The 15,079-nt window shown below is 49.1% G+C and overlaps 2 protein-coding genes across 10 annotated transcripts in view; both read left to right on the top strand.

The window, feature by feature from the left end:
• The first annotated feature begins 98 nt into the window (after window positions 1-98).
• Window positions 99-10,563, top strand: bltp3b (bridge-like lipid transfer protein family member 3B). 5 transcript variants are annotated; one of them, XM_077594447.1, is made up of 22 exons: window positions 99-858; window positions 1,001-1,168; window positions 2,625-2,787; window positions 2,869-2,907; window positions 2,986-3,077; window positions 3,567-3,756; window positions 3,834-3,974; window positions 4,409-4,576; window positions 4,641-4,821; window positions 4,888-4,974; window positions 5,042-5,191; window positions 5,521-5,633; window positions 5,696-5,837; window positions 5,915-6,108; window positions 6,324-7,022; window positions 7,089-7,660; window positions 8,266-8,411; window positions 8,503-8,654; window positions 8,716-8,866; window positions 9,017-9,052; window positions 9,531-9,964; window positions 10,027-10,563. In XM_077594447.1, the coding sequence occupies exons 2-22, from the start codon at window positions 1,125-1,127 to the stop codon at window positions 10,138-10,140; spliced, it is 4,008 nt and encodes a 1,335-aa protein (XP_077450573.1). In that variant the 5' UTR covers window positions 99-858; window positions 1,001-1,124; the 3' UTR covers window positions 10,141-10,563. The 5 variants fall into 5 exon arrangements, with proteins under 5 accessions (XP_077450573.1, XP_077450574.1, XP_077450572.1 ...); XM_077594448.1 differs by having other exon boundaries at window positions 99-1,168; window positions 4,891-4,974; XM_077594446.1 differs by having other exon boundaries at window positions 99-1,168.
• A 560-nt stretch (window positions 10,564-11,123) lies between these two features.
• The window catches only part of anks1b (ankyrin repeat and sterile alpha motif domain containing 1B), a 47,719-nt gene continuing 43,763 nt past the window's right edge, over window positions 11,124-15,079 (top strand). Inside the window, exon 1 of one of the 5 annotated variants that reach the window (XM_077594453.1) lies at window positions 11,124-11,739. In XM_077594453.1, coding sequence (XP_077450579.1) covers window positions 11,609-11,739 — 131 coding nt within the window. In that variant the 5' untranslated portion in view covers window positions 11,124-11,608. The remainder of the gene's footprint in view (window positions 11,740-15,079) is intronic. The other 4 variants (XM_077594456.1, XM_077594452.1, XM_077594455.1 and 1 more) reach the window with 4 other exon arrangements.

Raw genomic sequence — 15,079 nt, 5'->3', positions numbered from 1 at the left:
ACCTGTCAACCTCTGCCGATAACTGCCCTTATAAATGATTATGATTCCCCTTACAAACCCGGGTTTGTAAGGGGAATCATAATCATTTATAAGGGCAGTTATCGGCAGAGGTTGACAGGTATGATAATATGAAGTGAAAGGCATAAAAGGTGTGTACTTGTCCACCTCCATAGGAACACGTTAACAAAGAGCACAATTCAAACAAGTTAGTCATTAGCGCAATTAAATCAAATAATTGCAGTTTTAGTATTTTCCACTAGAGGTCATTTACATTATGACAATGACTACTATATAACAGAAACACAACTTTTGTACTATTTTAAATGGGATCACGTGAAATGTATAAAATACACCGCATATGGAGACAAAATAGACTTTTTAGAAAATTCCCCTTTAAACGTCTACATGTACTTTCTCATATTAATCAGCTTTAAACGTGTACCTAATGAAATGCCTTGCGGTTTTTCACCTCCACTAGCATTCCCTATATGGCCAAACGTATCCTATTTGATACATGAATTTTGAGCAAAGTTACTTGTTTTCCCCTGGTAAAATGGATGTAAGACATATTTATGATGAATTATATTTGACATTTTGTAGACTTTTTTGTTCCGAAGGATTTAAAGGCTCAGTGTTTAAAGAATTTTAATTTGCTGTCAATTATTTGGGAATGTTGGTTTGGGCTTTGTTGGATAAGACATTTATTTCGAATTAATACGTTTGCTGGGCAATCGTGTAGTTAAGAAACAGAACGGTCACGATTTCCTCCAACGTAGTTATTTTTCCCGAGCAACCCTGAATGCACCACGACTGCACGCCCAGCCCCGGTGACAGGAGACGCCGCTCGCCGCCATCCAGGTGCTCATCTAGGGGGAGCGTCTCACCGGGTCCGCCCTGTCCTCCGAGCCAATACCTGGCTGTGGTGGAGCTCCAACACCGTGCTATGCTTTGTCTTAGGGTTCGAACCCCCACCCGTCTCCTTTCCTCCTTCTCATGCCAGGAAAAAATGAAGCGGGATCACGGTCCAAAAATGCGGACTGCCACGTTTTGAATCGTCTGCATCCATCGTTCACAAGCCGGGAAGACAGTCGCTCGGGGACGAGGTTCCCAGACTTGGTGGGACAATGGCCGGACTCATCAAGAAGCAAATCTTGAAGCATCTCTCCAGGTCAGTAAGCCCCCCCATCTTAACTAGAAGCGGGGGTCGCTCGGGCGTCATATAGAAACCCCTCGGAAGTGAACTCACCGCAATGACGCTAATATTCGTCATTGTGACCAAGGGCGGTTTTGTCTGCAGTTGCGGCCGCCGTGTGACTGTCAAACGGCCTTTTCCACCCAATGACTCTCTGAGCTGCCGGCGGAAGTAGCCTAGCTAAGCTAACTGGCTAGCGGGGCTAATCCTCTGACAGGTTGAACCGGTCGTCCTTCTGAGTCAGATTGAATAAAACAGCAATCACAGATTTGTTAGAACCCCCCCTCGCAAATATTAAGATTCTTATGATCTCGTATTAAATATCTGACGACAACGCAACGGGTACATTTAACCAAGTGCATTTCCATGATACCAAGTTGGTTTAACTTGCGCAAGGTGTCAATGTCCTGTTTACATGCCCTTAAACTCGCCATGTCATCTCATTTCATCCCTTTTAAAACCATATTCTCTTCCAATGTCTTGTTTACATGGCCTTAAATTTGCTATATAATCTAATTTTATCCTTTTACAGTTTAAATGTCTTGTTTGCATGCCTTTAAACTTGCTATATTATCTCATTTCACCCCTTTACAAGCAAATTCGGTTGCAGTTGTGTCATCCAAATTCAAGTTATTTATCATTTTATATCCATCCTTCACGTTTGTTTCAATTAATATCGAGATATCTGCATTGTTTATTCCTTTCCAGGGTTTCCTCAAGACGATGTGACGTCACTCATTGTGTTCCCCCATCCACCAGCTGCCAATCTCACTAACTTCTCAATGTATAAATATTCATGTAGTATTTATATAAATAGGCATTCGTGTAAACATTTGCACAAGAATTGACAGGAGGCGTCTTTGCCGTTGCAAAACGCAGAAAGTTGTGTCAAAACATCCTTTTGTTCACCCAAATTGCAGCGAATTGTGTTGCTGGTGTCAACATGGGCGTAAAATGTCATGCAAGTCAAAATAGAGAAAATCAAAGCAAAACATACTGTTCTATTTAGACTTCCAGTAAGAGCGAAAGGCTAAAACTGGAATAAAATAGCCCGACTAGATTTAAAATACAGTTTAACAGGTTAACTACCTTTAAAAAAATAAATAAATAAAAAACTAAACTTTTTTTGCGCGTGTGTGTGTGTGTGTCAGCATGCAGGTTGCCTCAGCTAAATAATTTACAGAATTGGAGAGGAATGTGACGCCACTTGTAGGAGGAGGTGTGGACTGCAAAGGACTCCTGCATTGTGTTCGGAGCATCACGCTCTCGACTCATGTTTTTCATTTCAAATATTTTAATGACAGCGCTTGTCCAATCACTAAAACACTAAATGACTGTGCCTAAAATGTTAACATTGGGCTTGAACTTTGATATATGTATTTTGTCTGAAGAGACTTCATTTTCTAATTTCATATCTTGTTGTCAACACCAGGTTTGCCAAGAACCTTTCGCCCGACAAGATCAACCTGAGCACGCTGAAAGGTGAGGGCCAGCTCACCAACCTGGAATTGGATGAGGAGGTTCTTCAAAGTCTACTTGACCTTCCCACCTGGCTGGCCATCAACCGCGTCTGCTGCAACAAAGCCGCTATCCGCGTACGTTGGCATACCTTCCAAATGCCCATTTATGTTCGTCGTGCTACCGAGTTCAGTCTCATTCTGCGACTCTGCCTCCAGATCCCATGGACCAAGTTAAAGACTCACCCCATTACCCTGGTGGGTTTCACACGGCTCGTTGTTCCCGGAGAAAGCCAATTAAAGAATGGCGATCGCAATCTTTTCTTTTCGTCGCAGACGCTCGATAAAGTGGAAATGGAAATGAGCACCTGCGATGAGCCCCGCCCCCCCAATGGACCCTCCCCCATTGCGACTGCGTCCGGGCAGAGGTGAGCTGGCAGCATCCAAAAAGATCAGCTCAAGTACCGTATTTTCTCGCATATAAGCCATATTTGTAACTAAAAAAAAAAGATGACTGAATCAAAGGTACGGCTAATATGCGCCCAAGACTTGCTATACTCTTTTTCACCAGTAGACATCGCTAAAGTAACATTTACTCTTTGTTGGTTATTTTCTGTTTTGCAGTAAGAAAACAACCATTACTGGATGAATTAATTACTTACGTAATGTGCTTTTGAGTCATACAGTATCCTATAAATACCACGTGCGATGATTTCCCCTTCAAAGTAACACATTTGTGATCCCTAGTAAAACCATGAATATGGAAGTGAACATTTTGAATGAGGGGGCGGCTTATACGCGAGAAATTGTAAAATTGAACGGTTTTAAGGCAATTTTAAGGATCCAGAATATACGCGGGGCGGCTTTTTTTGCGAGTAAATATGGTAAATCCCGACTGACGGTCTCGTCGTTGGCAGCGAGTACGGCTTCGCCGAGAAGGTGGTGGAGGGCATGTCGCTTTCCATCAACTCCATTGTCATCCGGATCAGCGCTAAAGCCTTCAACGCCTCCTTCGAGCTCTCCCAGCTGCAGGTGTACAGTGTCGACACCAGCTGGAACATCAGCGACCTGCGCAGCACGCGCATACCGGACCCTCAACGGGGGGAGGTACCCCCCCAAAATTAGACCTCAATGCGAAATGAAAGGGAGTTCATCCGGACTACTGTTATGTTTGTGTGTTCTAGCTCTTGACGTTCAAGGAAATCAGCTGGCAGATGATCCGCATCGAAGCAGACGCCATCCAGAGCGCCGAGCACGACATGCTGAGCGCCCCCATCCGCCTCATCACCAACCAGTCCAAGATCCGCGTCACCCTCAAGCGACGCGTAAGGCATGGCGATGTCGCGCAAACCTCCCGACGGCGCGTTCCGTTCACCACATCAGTGTCAAATGTGTGCCCCGCGTGCCAGAAGTCCGAGCCGGCCCGCGGAGTTGTTCTGTTTGACGGGCACTTTGTAGCTCATAAGGACAGAATGAAATGCTTTCATTTTTTCAAAAAGGGTCCCGTTCGTTCGCCCCCTGCCGTCAAAACAGTGTCTGCAATGGCAGCCAATGAGTTAATCAGGAACCTTAAAATGCCTCAAAATCATCGGAAAGAAACCCGGAAATTCCTCAAAATCGGCAGGAACCGACAAACGAACAAGAAGCATCCTGCAATGTCCCTGAAAATCAATAGTAGATCTACTAGTTAGCATGAATGTGGCCCGCGAAGCAAACCGAGTTTGACCCCCATGCTTTACGAGTTTTCTTCGCGTCGCAGATGAAGGACTGCAACGTGGTGGCGTCCAAGCTGGTCCTGATCCTGGACGACCTGCTGTGGGTGCTGACGGACTCGCAGCTTAAAGCCATGGTGCAGTATGCCAAGTCCCTCAGCGAGGCCATGGAGAAGTCGGCGCAGCAGAGGAAGAGCCAGGCCACCGAGGAGCAGGTGAGACGACCGCTCGCGCCCGGCTCAATCCCCGGGGATTTGAACGCCCTTTCCCGCCGCTTAGGCGTTGGCCGGCCCGCCGATAGCCCAGCAGGTGCGTGCGCAGCAGACGCCGGCGGCGGCCGACCAGTCGGCCACCATGGCTAAGAGGTTTAGCGACTACGACGTGTGCGAGACATCGCACCACCTGCAGATCACCCACCTGGACTTGCACATCTGCGACGACATCCACGCTGCCGACAAAGGTCGCCGGCATTCGGACGCGGGCCTTCCGATATGTTTGCCGAAGGCCTTATCGTCTCCCCCCCCAGCAGTCGTACACAAGAGGATCACGGGCGGAGCCATGCAGCTGTCCTTCAGTTTCATCACGCTGGACTATTACCCTTTCCACAGAGCAGGTGGGACTCCGACTTTTTCCCCTAGAATTGAAACATTCTTTGCCACAAATCAAATGTGTGCTTTCAGGTGACAGCTGCACCCACTGGGTGCACTACGGCGAGGCCACCAAAAAGCGGGAGAGTTGGGCGACGAGCCTCCTGGACGAGTTCAAGTCCAACGTGGAGATGTTGAAAAGTGCCGTGCGAGGCCAGCAAGCTCCCGCGCACAGCTCGCCTGGTAAGCCCCCTTTCGCTAATAACATGCGTAAATGACATCGCGCGCGCGCACACGTACGCACACGCAGTGGGTTTTCTGTCCTCAGTGTCCCTTAGGGACGATGTGTATTGGCCAATTGGGCCTAGGGAGGCAGATGGACCCCTGGTAGAATGGAGCCCACACACACGGTGCTGCTGGTGCCTCGAGCCAGGTACCACGGTGTGTGTGTGTGCGTGCGCACGGTTTAGTGCGGTGATACACACGTCGCGATGCGCGGCTCCGTCATCTTTTCAATTGTTCTTATGAGGGAACTTTTTGCCTCATTTTTTTGTGTCCTGGTATCTCATAAGGGAAAATCAACACGTCTTCCACCTCAAGCTTCGGGCCGCCCTCGCAGAGCCCCAAGACGCAGCTCATGTCCAGCTCGGTGGTCCTCAGGATAGCCGATTTCAGCATCTACCAGGTGAGCTCCGGGCGCTCACCGGGATGGGGCACTCCCGCTGACTCCGTATTTGGGGACGGCAGGTGTCCACGGCGGACCAGCACCGCTCCAGCCCCAAGACCATGATCTCCTGCAATAAGAAGTCATTGTACCTCCCTCCGGAGATGCCGGCGGTCCACGTGGAGTTCACTGAGTACTACTACCCCGATGGGAAAGACTATCCCAGTAAGACGGTCTTAAAGCGTCAAGTTGCGGCGGATCGGTCAATTGACAATTTTTGGAACGATTTGCACCCCCTTCAGTCCCGTGTCCCAATCTGTACGTGCAACTGAACGCGCTGCAGCTCGTTCTGGACCCGCGCAGCCTGGTGTGGATCAACCTGTTCGCGCTGGACCTGCGGCAGAGTCTGGAGCAATTCATGGAGCTCTACAAGCTCAACGACTCGCAGAAGCCCGACGAGCACGTCGACATTAAAGTGGACGGCCTCATGCTGAAGGTAGGTGTGAAAAAAAGGGCTGTATTTTCCGCACTATAAGGCGCATCTTCAATTAATATTGGTTTCAAATAGCACAATACATGGTAGTGGTCAGAGATTATGTTATACATCCACTAGATGGAGATGTGCTAGAGGGAATTTCATAATTTTTATTGCGCCTTCAAGTGCGGTAACTAAAACTGTGGCGCCGCCCGCTCATCTTGCTCTCCTCGTAGCTCGTGATCCCGGCCGATCGGGACCCCTCGCGGCCGCCCGACCTCCCTCGCTCCGTGTCGGTCCAGACGTCCGAGATGGTGGCCACCAACACTCGGCACCCGGCCAACTGCGGCAGGTCCCACCTGGAGGCGCTCCTGCGGGCCTTCCGGGAGGAGCCCTTCTTCTCGTCCTCCTTCATCTCCTTCCCTCGCTCGTCCTCCTCAGCGCCCCTCCTAAACCCCGTTTTCCAATACCATGCCCACGAGCAGGACACCCGCCTGCACGACATCTACCGGGGCCTGGTGGCGCCGACCCTCGGGGCCGACGCCCTCAAAATGCCGGCCGCCGCCGACTTTTGGGCGCTGCACTTTGCGCAGTTCTGGGCGGACTACGAGGGCAAAGGGCGGCCGCAGCCGTTCGTGGACGCCTTCCCGCTTACCGTGTGGGCCTGCCAACCCGCGAAACTCCTTCGGCACCAGGAGAATCTGAGAGGGCTCTCCCGGAGCGCCTCCGCCGAATCTGCTGAGCGAGTGCAAAGGAAGCGCCTTCTAAAGGAGTTCTACAGCACGGACGGCGAGGCCGCGCCGTCACACAGTCCTTCGAACGGACTCCGTAAGCCGCACTCTCTGGACAGTTTGCCTTCTTCTCCTTTGACATCTTCGGGCAAAGATTCCGATGTCCATTTGTTGGTCCAGGTCCACAAGCCTCTAAGTGTTCAGGTACGCTTGCCACTCATTAGCACGGAAATCTGACACTGTTTAGACGGCCGCTTTGCTCATTTTCAGGTGAGCCACAGGCAGTACGTTTTCCTGATGCATCTTCAGCGCAGCATCAAGACCCTGCAGCAGACTTTGCAGCAGGACCTGGAGGAGATGGGGGAGCTGCGCAAGGCTTCAAGCCAGAGTCCCGCCGAGCGCCAGCCCTTCACAGTCTGCTTGGGCCTCCTGCTCAAGAGCGCCGAGGTGTCGCTCCTCCTGGAGCCCGCCGGCCGGCCGGAACCCGAGGGCTCGGGTTCTCCTCTCGGCTCCGAGCTCTCTCCCTCGGAGAGCCGAGGAACCCTGGAGCCCGGCGGGGACGGTGTTGGGAAAAGGACTCCCTCCGTGGACCAAATGTCGTGCGGTGACCCGCCCGACGCTAAAGCCCCACGGGGACCCGACCCGCCGACGGAAGCGCGCTCAAATCGCACGCCCTCCTCGGAGGAGAGGACCGCTAAGATGGCCGTGAGCCGGAGCTCCGACGAAAGCGGAGAACCGCCGGCGGATGTCTTCTCTAGCGAAGACGAAAGCAAGTTGCAAGCAGGCGAGCCTCTTTGTGAAGACAAAACCTCGTCCTCCAAGATGCAGCAATTGACATCCAGGTATCGGTCTTATTGATCTTCCTAAAAGTCTTCTGTCGCATTCCAACATTCCCAAACATTTGAATTGAACATTTCATTCTAATGTTTAGTTGACCACAGTCATCTTGGCTTGCTACACATTCTTGGTCTTGCTTTTCCACATTCAACATTTTTGAGAATGAATGTCCCCTTCTTTCTTTCCCTTCCCAGCGCACCGTCATCACTTCTCATTTCTGCCTCTGTCCGACAATATTTCTTAACTTCCTTCTCGCTTTTGACTTGCAAGGTGTGTGTATGTGTGTTCTTTCTTTCTCCAACAAGGAAAGGAAGTTTGTCTGTCGTTTCCGATCTCCTCAGCTCCTCATCTACCAGCAGATCCACCTCCCTTTATTCCATATCCAACATGTAAGGCCGCAATGGATCTGCCGTGCTCATGAATCTTTGTTCTACGTATATAGCGTAGATGTTGTCAAACTCATACATGACACGCACGTTTGCATGCTTCCCGTCTCCGCGCTTGGCGTCGCCGTACGGAACGAGGCTGTATTCGCCGTCTACCCGTAACAAGTGCTGGTGGCCATCCGTGAAGGAGGCGTGTTTCTGTCAACTGCTTCTGTGTCTCGTAGCGGGCGACTGATGCGCGACCGCTCGCAGTCCAGTTTCTCTGTGTCCTACAAAAACACAAAGAAGAGTCCATCCCACCAGTCCCTGGACAGCATTTCCATCGATAGCTATCTGGAGGACGGCGACACCTACAGCCTGTTGGAACGAGGTCTGCACACGCAAAATCTTGGAAAAATGTCCACCACCAAGCGGCAGCGTTGTTCAAGGCGAGGATAAACGTCACGCGTTTCCTCTCGCAGACGACATGTCCGTCTCAGGATTCAAGGCCGCCGCCGAAAGCGCCGCGGAGGCCGCAACCGCTCCGGCGCCTGCCCCGGAGCAAGAAGGGGGCGTGTCTCCCGACACCGTTAGCAGCACGTCGCAGAGCATCGACGATCCCACCAAGGACATCGTAAGGCCGCTTAGTCGTCGACTCCGCCCACGCGCAAAGCGTAATCGTATGCGTCGACCAGGTGTCGGTGCTGGTGCTGAAGGTGCACTCTGTGTGCGTTAGCATGGAGGCAGTGAGCGAGAGTGCCACCGTGGCTCTGGAGGTGGACAAAGTCACACCGATCCAGCTGGGCAACGTCAGCTTGCGACAGTATCTCAGTCATCGCAGCCAAGGTGAGCGTGCCCGCCCGCCATTTTGACATTTGCCGCCGTCAACGACACCGAAACAAGATTCACCGGCCATCTCGTAACTGGAAAACCTCACTCGCACCTCAACGTGTAACGCTCGGGGAACGTGACACTAACACACTCACTCACCTGCAGGTTTGGCGTGCTCGATGGCGGCTCAGAGCAGCCAAGGTAACGTTGGTGTTCATGCACCACCTGGAACTCGGTGTGCATGCTCATGCCTGAGTGTGTGTATCGCCTTTTGCTTCCGCCACACTCTTCTCTGCGTGCATACACTTTTAAGAGCGCGTTTATGTGCAGCATTAAGCGCGCAACCTTAAAATCATGCGTGCCAGTGAAATTAAGTGCAAATCCTTAATGTTCTTCATCTTCCTGGCTGCTTGACTTATTCAGCCTCCCTCCCCAATTTCAACACCGCAGAAGCAGATTTTTCATTTTCAGTCCAACGATTCCTTGTATCGTCTTCACAAAAAGGGCAAAAGAACTCAACTTTTAATCTCTGTTTGAAATGAATAATACAACTCTGCTTCCACTCTGTCTAATCCTTTCTTTCTTTTGTATAAAGCCTATTTTTAAAATTAAATGTGTCCAACAACACTTTTTCAAGACATTTAGATGATCCTTGGGCACCGTTGTCTTCTTCCCGCAGGCCCGGCCGAGGTGCGCTCACCCTCCGGCGGTGGTCCCCGTCGCCCGGAGGTACGGGCCCGCTTGGAAAGTGGGCCCCACGCCGCCGCCCACTCGCCGCTGGCCAAGCGCAACGGCTACCTTCAGCTGCGTGTGTGCGGCTACCGGGCCAGCCTGCTCATGTCCACGTTGCGCAACATGGCGCACTTCCTAGAGGACGACACAGCACCGCAAGTGCTTCCCATGAAAATCAGCGTGCGGGACACACGCATACACTTGAAGGACGACGGCCAGCACGACTCCTCGTCCGACTCGGAGCCCGTCACGCTGCACGTGGACGGCCTGATCATTCGCCGACAGGACGACGGCGCCTTCTCCGTCGGAGGGGACGAAGACCCCAGTCCTGTAGACGAGGGCGAGCGCGACCCCAACGCTGGCCCGTCGACACACGAACAAGTAAGATCCGAGGAAGCGGCGTGTTTGGCGTTTTCGGATGTGACCCAAAAACCCGTCCACAGGTGCTGATGGAGGAAAACCGATGCCTGAAAGCGGAGCTGTCCCAGGCCAAAATGGCGCTGGCCGAAGTTCAGATGGAGCGCGACTTGTTGCTGCACAGGATCAACACCAGCTAGCTTCTCCCGAACGGGATGTTTATGACACACTGAAGTGACGTGTGTATGTCGTGACATTGATAATTTTCTTCGTGAATGTTACTGAGGAATGTCGCTGGTTCAAGATCAATTTTGCACATCATGCTCTTCTTTGTGTCTTTAAATGTGAGACTTCTTTTGTACACGGGTGTGAACGGTCTCACAGGACTGAATGTGTACGCGGCCGAGAGAACAAGCGTTTACTTCCACGCGGGAGTTTGTTCGGGTCATGGCCAAGCGGCTTCCCACCTATTTTTCTAGGAAAATGTACGGACAGCGTGTTCTTTTTGTTTGGTCTCTATTTTGTTTGAACTGTGCAAAAGGAGGATGATGATCACCATTTTTTTCCTGTCTGTCAACGCTGCTGCAATTCTTATTGAAAAGATGCAAAAAAGAGTGCATTTATGTTGTCTATTCTTGCCTCTTTTTAAAGCGATGCCCCGTCCCAAGAGGAGGGGGCGCTTTACGCGCATGCGCATAACCAATTTGTTTCGGTTTAATGTTTACACATGCGCTGCTGGGATATATATGTACATATAACGTAAAATCTATCACGTTTACATCTAACTCTTGCGTCATCGCTTGAGAGAAAGCGACGTTATCTCGTGTATGCAAAAAAGCATTTGGTCATTATCGGGGAGTGACATTCTCCACGCCCAGACTGATCAGGAAGTAACAAATTCGACTTTCAGAATAAGACATCACTAATTTATGGCCCATAGCACGGTGTACACAGAATGTGTGGAAAATTGCCTTTCTTTAATTTTAAGGATTTTATACAAGGAGTTCAATGAAGTGTGTCATTAAAGCTTGTCGGGTACGGCTTGACCACAAGTTCAATCGCCTGTAATAGACAAGAAATCAAAACAGAGAAACACTTTTACGACTTAAATATTGGAAATACTTTATACTCTTGATTACTTTGTGTTGTGTTAGCTTGTTGTTTTACTAGTATGCTTGTCCGTGTGTTCGCCAGCAAAATATCGAAGCGGCAGTGTACGTCACCATTTTAGTTCCGGTTAGTGTTTTATTTTTTTAGCGTAAACCGGAAACTAAGTGCAGGGATCACGCGAGCGTGACACCTGTCTGCAATCAGGGGGCACCGGCTAGTGCGGAAGGTTTTAGCTGGGAGTGAAAGGTGGACGGACTGACGGACTGACGCCCGGCTAAGGAAACGTCTTCCCGGCGTGGGCACACACGCGTCCCAACGGTATCGGAGTGGAGCCTCGGTCGGTCGAGGGAACGGAAAGCACTTTGGATCTTCCACAACGGGTTCCCTTGGAGGAAGAAGAGGAGGAGGCGCCGGAGCTCCTGAGTCTTGATGAACGGGGAGGACCGCACGCGTGGGGGGGACGCCGTGCTCTGCAGCATCCGAGCGGGAGCGAACGGGGACTGATTTGATGGGACATCGTGCTTCGCGCTGCCCCGGCGTCGTCCTGCACCACTCGGCATGGGCAAGGAGCAGGAGCTCCTGGAGGCCGCCCGTACCGGGAACGTGGCCGTGGTGGAGAAGCTGTTGAGCGGAAAGAAGGGCTTGCTGGGTTCGGGCTCTGGCTCCATTCCGCTGCCCAACCTGCTGAGGTGAGTTGGACTTTATTCATTAAAATCTCTGAATCAGCACTTGATAATTGACTTTAAAGAAAATGCCTTTAAAGTAAAAAAAAAAACAAGGCCACTTTTGATGTCCATGAAAGAGCAATGTAAAGCAGTACAAAGCTTAAAGAGGGCTCAAGTGATTGGTCGCCTCGCCTCCTCCCATCCCTACAGAATATTTCACAGGTGATTAGGGAGATCAAAGGAGCTGGGAGCCCTCCGGCCCCCTCGTCAAGGGGCCACCCAGTCCACCTTTTGACCCTTCCAATGCCATTTTGCCAGATTGATGCTCGCCATCCTGTAATTTTAGACTTAAACCTTCAAAAGTAACTTCCAAGCACAATGTGCACTTTGCTTCATGCCATCGGTGGAATCTTGCATCGAGTTTAACGCTGACGTTGACGTCCATTCTATTCTGATTGCACGTCTATCGCCGCCAAGCTGGCTGGAAACACGCAATACGGCGCGCGCTCGCATATTTTTTCCCATATTAAGGCCTCTCTCGGCATTCCTGAGTCATGAGGTTGCCTCTCTGGGAGCGAACGAACGCTGGACAGAAAAGGCGACCGCCCGTGGAAGTGGATACCAGATGATGTCACGGCCAGGTCACCTCCTCTTTAGCAAACAAACATGCTTTAAGTGACTCCCCAGAGAAGGCTAGGTCTCACACTCCTTTTTAATTGGCCTCCTCCTCCATGTTTGGACTATTTTACATACGGGAGAAGCAGTGTATGGGGGCAAATGAGCTCATTCTAATAACAGGAAGCAGTATTTCACATCATGACGCTTATTACCGTCCATGGCAGTCAGCAAGTCTAACAGGGGTGCAGTTTAAAGCGGGTGAAATATGCGCGAGATTCATCTTTTTTAGCGAGAGCCATCAAAAATTCATCTGCTTTTCAACTGCTCAATGAAAAATGAGCTATTCATCATCTTCCTAAACACGGAGACTCGACAATTTACGCTAATGTGGTTGTAATGGTTGTATAAAATGACAGGATGGCCGTGATCAATTGATTTGAAGTTAGTTAAGACCAGGATACTCAGATTGACCAAAGGTTTGCTGTCAAAACAACATACCTGACAACTTCGGCCAATTGCTCCCCTTTTATTGATTGCAATTCCCCTTATTAAGCAACGCGGCACATATTTACTCACTTAAGTCTTTTTTTTTTCCAAAGGGGATGAGGTGCCCAATCAGTATGCACTAAATTGAAGATTCTGTAGATGTCGCTGTATGACGCTGACTGCTTGACTGGCTGGGTACATTGCTTGCTGATGCGCTATAATTAAATAATAAAAAGGCGGAAAGTGACTGACGCACGTGCGCATATCATGCTAAAAGCATGACAAGATTAGCAGTCGACCATGACGTTTTCGTCTGCTACCAGTGACTGAGACGATCCGGATTAGAGCCGAAATGGGTAAAACGAGATCAGTTTTACAAAAACGAGATCAGTTTTACAAAAAAAACGTAGTTAAAAAAAAAAATCCAGGACAAAAGTTGTTGTACGGTGTACACTTTGAAATGATCAAATAAACGTATAAAATACGGGAAAATTGTATAAGTTGACAGGTATGAAACAAAGTAATTTGGCGTCCAAACCATTTTGAGTGGCAGTCGATGGCAGTGAAGCATGATCACTCGGTGCCGGGCATCCCAGTAGAAGTGGGTTTGATGTCTATAGCTGTCAATGGGGGTGATTGAGTGAGAATGTGTATTTTTAGTGAAGGAAAAATAGCAAATACATGTCTTTATTCTGCTGTTCTTTTTTCAAATGAGTTATAGGTTGCAAACGAATTGCGTTTGAAATTTGGCTTCTCACGTGCTGATATTTCCACTAGCGCAGAGTATATTTTGAAAGTATTTTTTCCCTCTCGTGACTCAACGGGGAGACATGGGAGCTCCTGACTAAGCACCGAGAACAGAACCCCCTCCCGCCCCCCGGCGGGCTTCAGCCTTATGTCGTTCCTCGCATGTCCTTCCAGTGTCCTACCTTTCTTCTTTCTTTTGTTTCCATTCGTTCACGCTTGTTATCTGGCAAAGCCATTATTTTCCCCAGGACGGCCATTTTGCAGATTGTCCTTCTTCGCTATTTAGGTTTGAAAATGGAGCGCGTCATTTTTTCCCCCTTTGTAATCATGCTCGCTAACGTGAATGATGAATTGATTGCGGGATGGATTTTAGCTCATGTTTCTTGCCTTGGTTACATTTTGCTAATGGACTTTAGTAGCTGGGACTACAGTATATTCAGAGCTATTTTTCTTTTGTCTAAATAGACAGCGAAATGAATCGGAATGAAATTTTTCGACGTTATTGGACACATTTGTCCATGTCCGCTGGCGTGACTAATTGGCTTTTTCGCAAGTGAACAGGTGGATTGCATTGGCGGCATGTTGAAGGCTCCACGTCATCATCGAGCATGATTTACACGATGCACCTTGACTCATCATCCTTGTTAATTCCTGTTTCATTGCCCCCCCCTCAAAGGTCGCTCCCTCCCTTTTGTGCCCTTTCCCATCTCAGCTGAGTCACCCATGTCCTTCCCGTGCGAGCGTTTTTTGCCGTCAAAGCCTGAGGTTGGTCAGCGAGTTGTCGAAAGTCCATTGTTTTTTATTTATATAAAGCATTTTTGGGTCTGCATTCTGTTTTTTTCTCCTGTTTTAATTCAATTTGGGTAGCATTTTCACTCAGATTTTTATTTAATTATTTTCTAAATATGTTTGGTAGTACAGACGCTCCCCTACTTACGAACGAGTTAGGTTCCAAGCGATTGTTCATAAGTTGAATTTGTTTGTAAGTTGATTCAGTGCTATATTTTGTATTATAATTTATGTTCAAGGCCTATATAAGTATATTGAAGGTTTATATAAGTGCATTTGTATGTTTAAGGCTTGTATAAGTAACACGCATTGGTTTGTACTGAAAAAAACATTTAATAAAATGGAGAGAATATGTACAGTACTGTATAGAGAGAGAGAGAGATTTATGTATTAGAAACTGGCCGAAAGAAGCGATCTAACGACGATTGCACAGTTTTCTTCTTTTTTTCATCATAAATGATGCGGTAGCACTGTATGGCATCATTCAATTGATTTGCAAACTTTGTGCAACGTTCAATATTTGGGTCCTGCTGCTCGATCTTTCTGTTTATAAATGGTACTGACGGTCGAACGATTCAAGTTGTATGCCCGTGAAATGCTCACCACTCTCGCGCGCATCAAGCTTTGTTATTATTGCCACTCGTTTGAAATGAAATGGCTTGCCTCTTCCTCGCAACTCCCTCAATAGAAGCCTTTCGCTTTTTACCAACCATATTCAATAATG

The sequence above is a fragment of the Stigmatopora argus genome, chromosome 23 (assembly GCF_051989625.1).
Source record: "Stigmatopora argus isolate UIUO_Sarg chromosome 23, RoL_Sarg_1.0, whole genome shotgun sequence".
Taxonomy (NCBI): domain Eukaryota; kingdom Metazoa; phylum Chordata; class Actinopteri; order Syngnathiformes; family Syngnathidae; genus Stigmatopora; species Stigmatopora argus.
The sequence above is the reverse complement of the archived record's forward strand: the minus strand, read 5'-3'. Positions and strand labels throughout refer to the sequence as shown.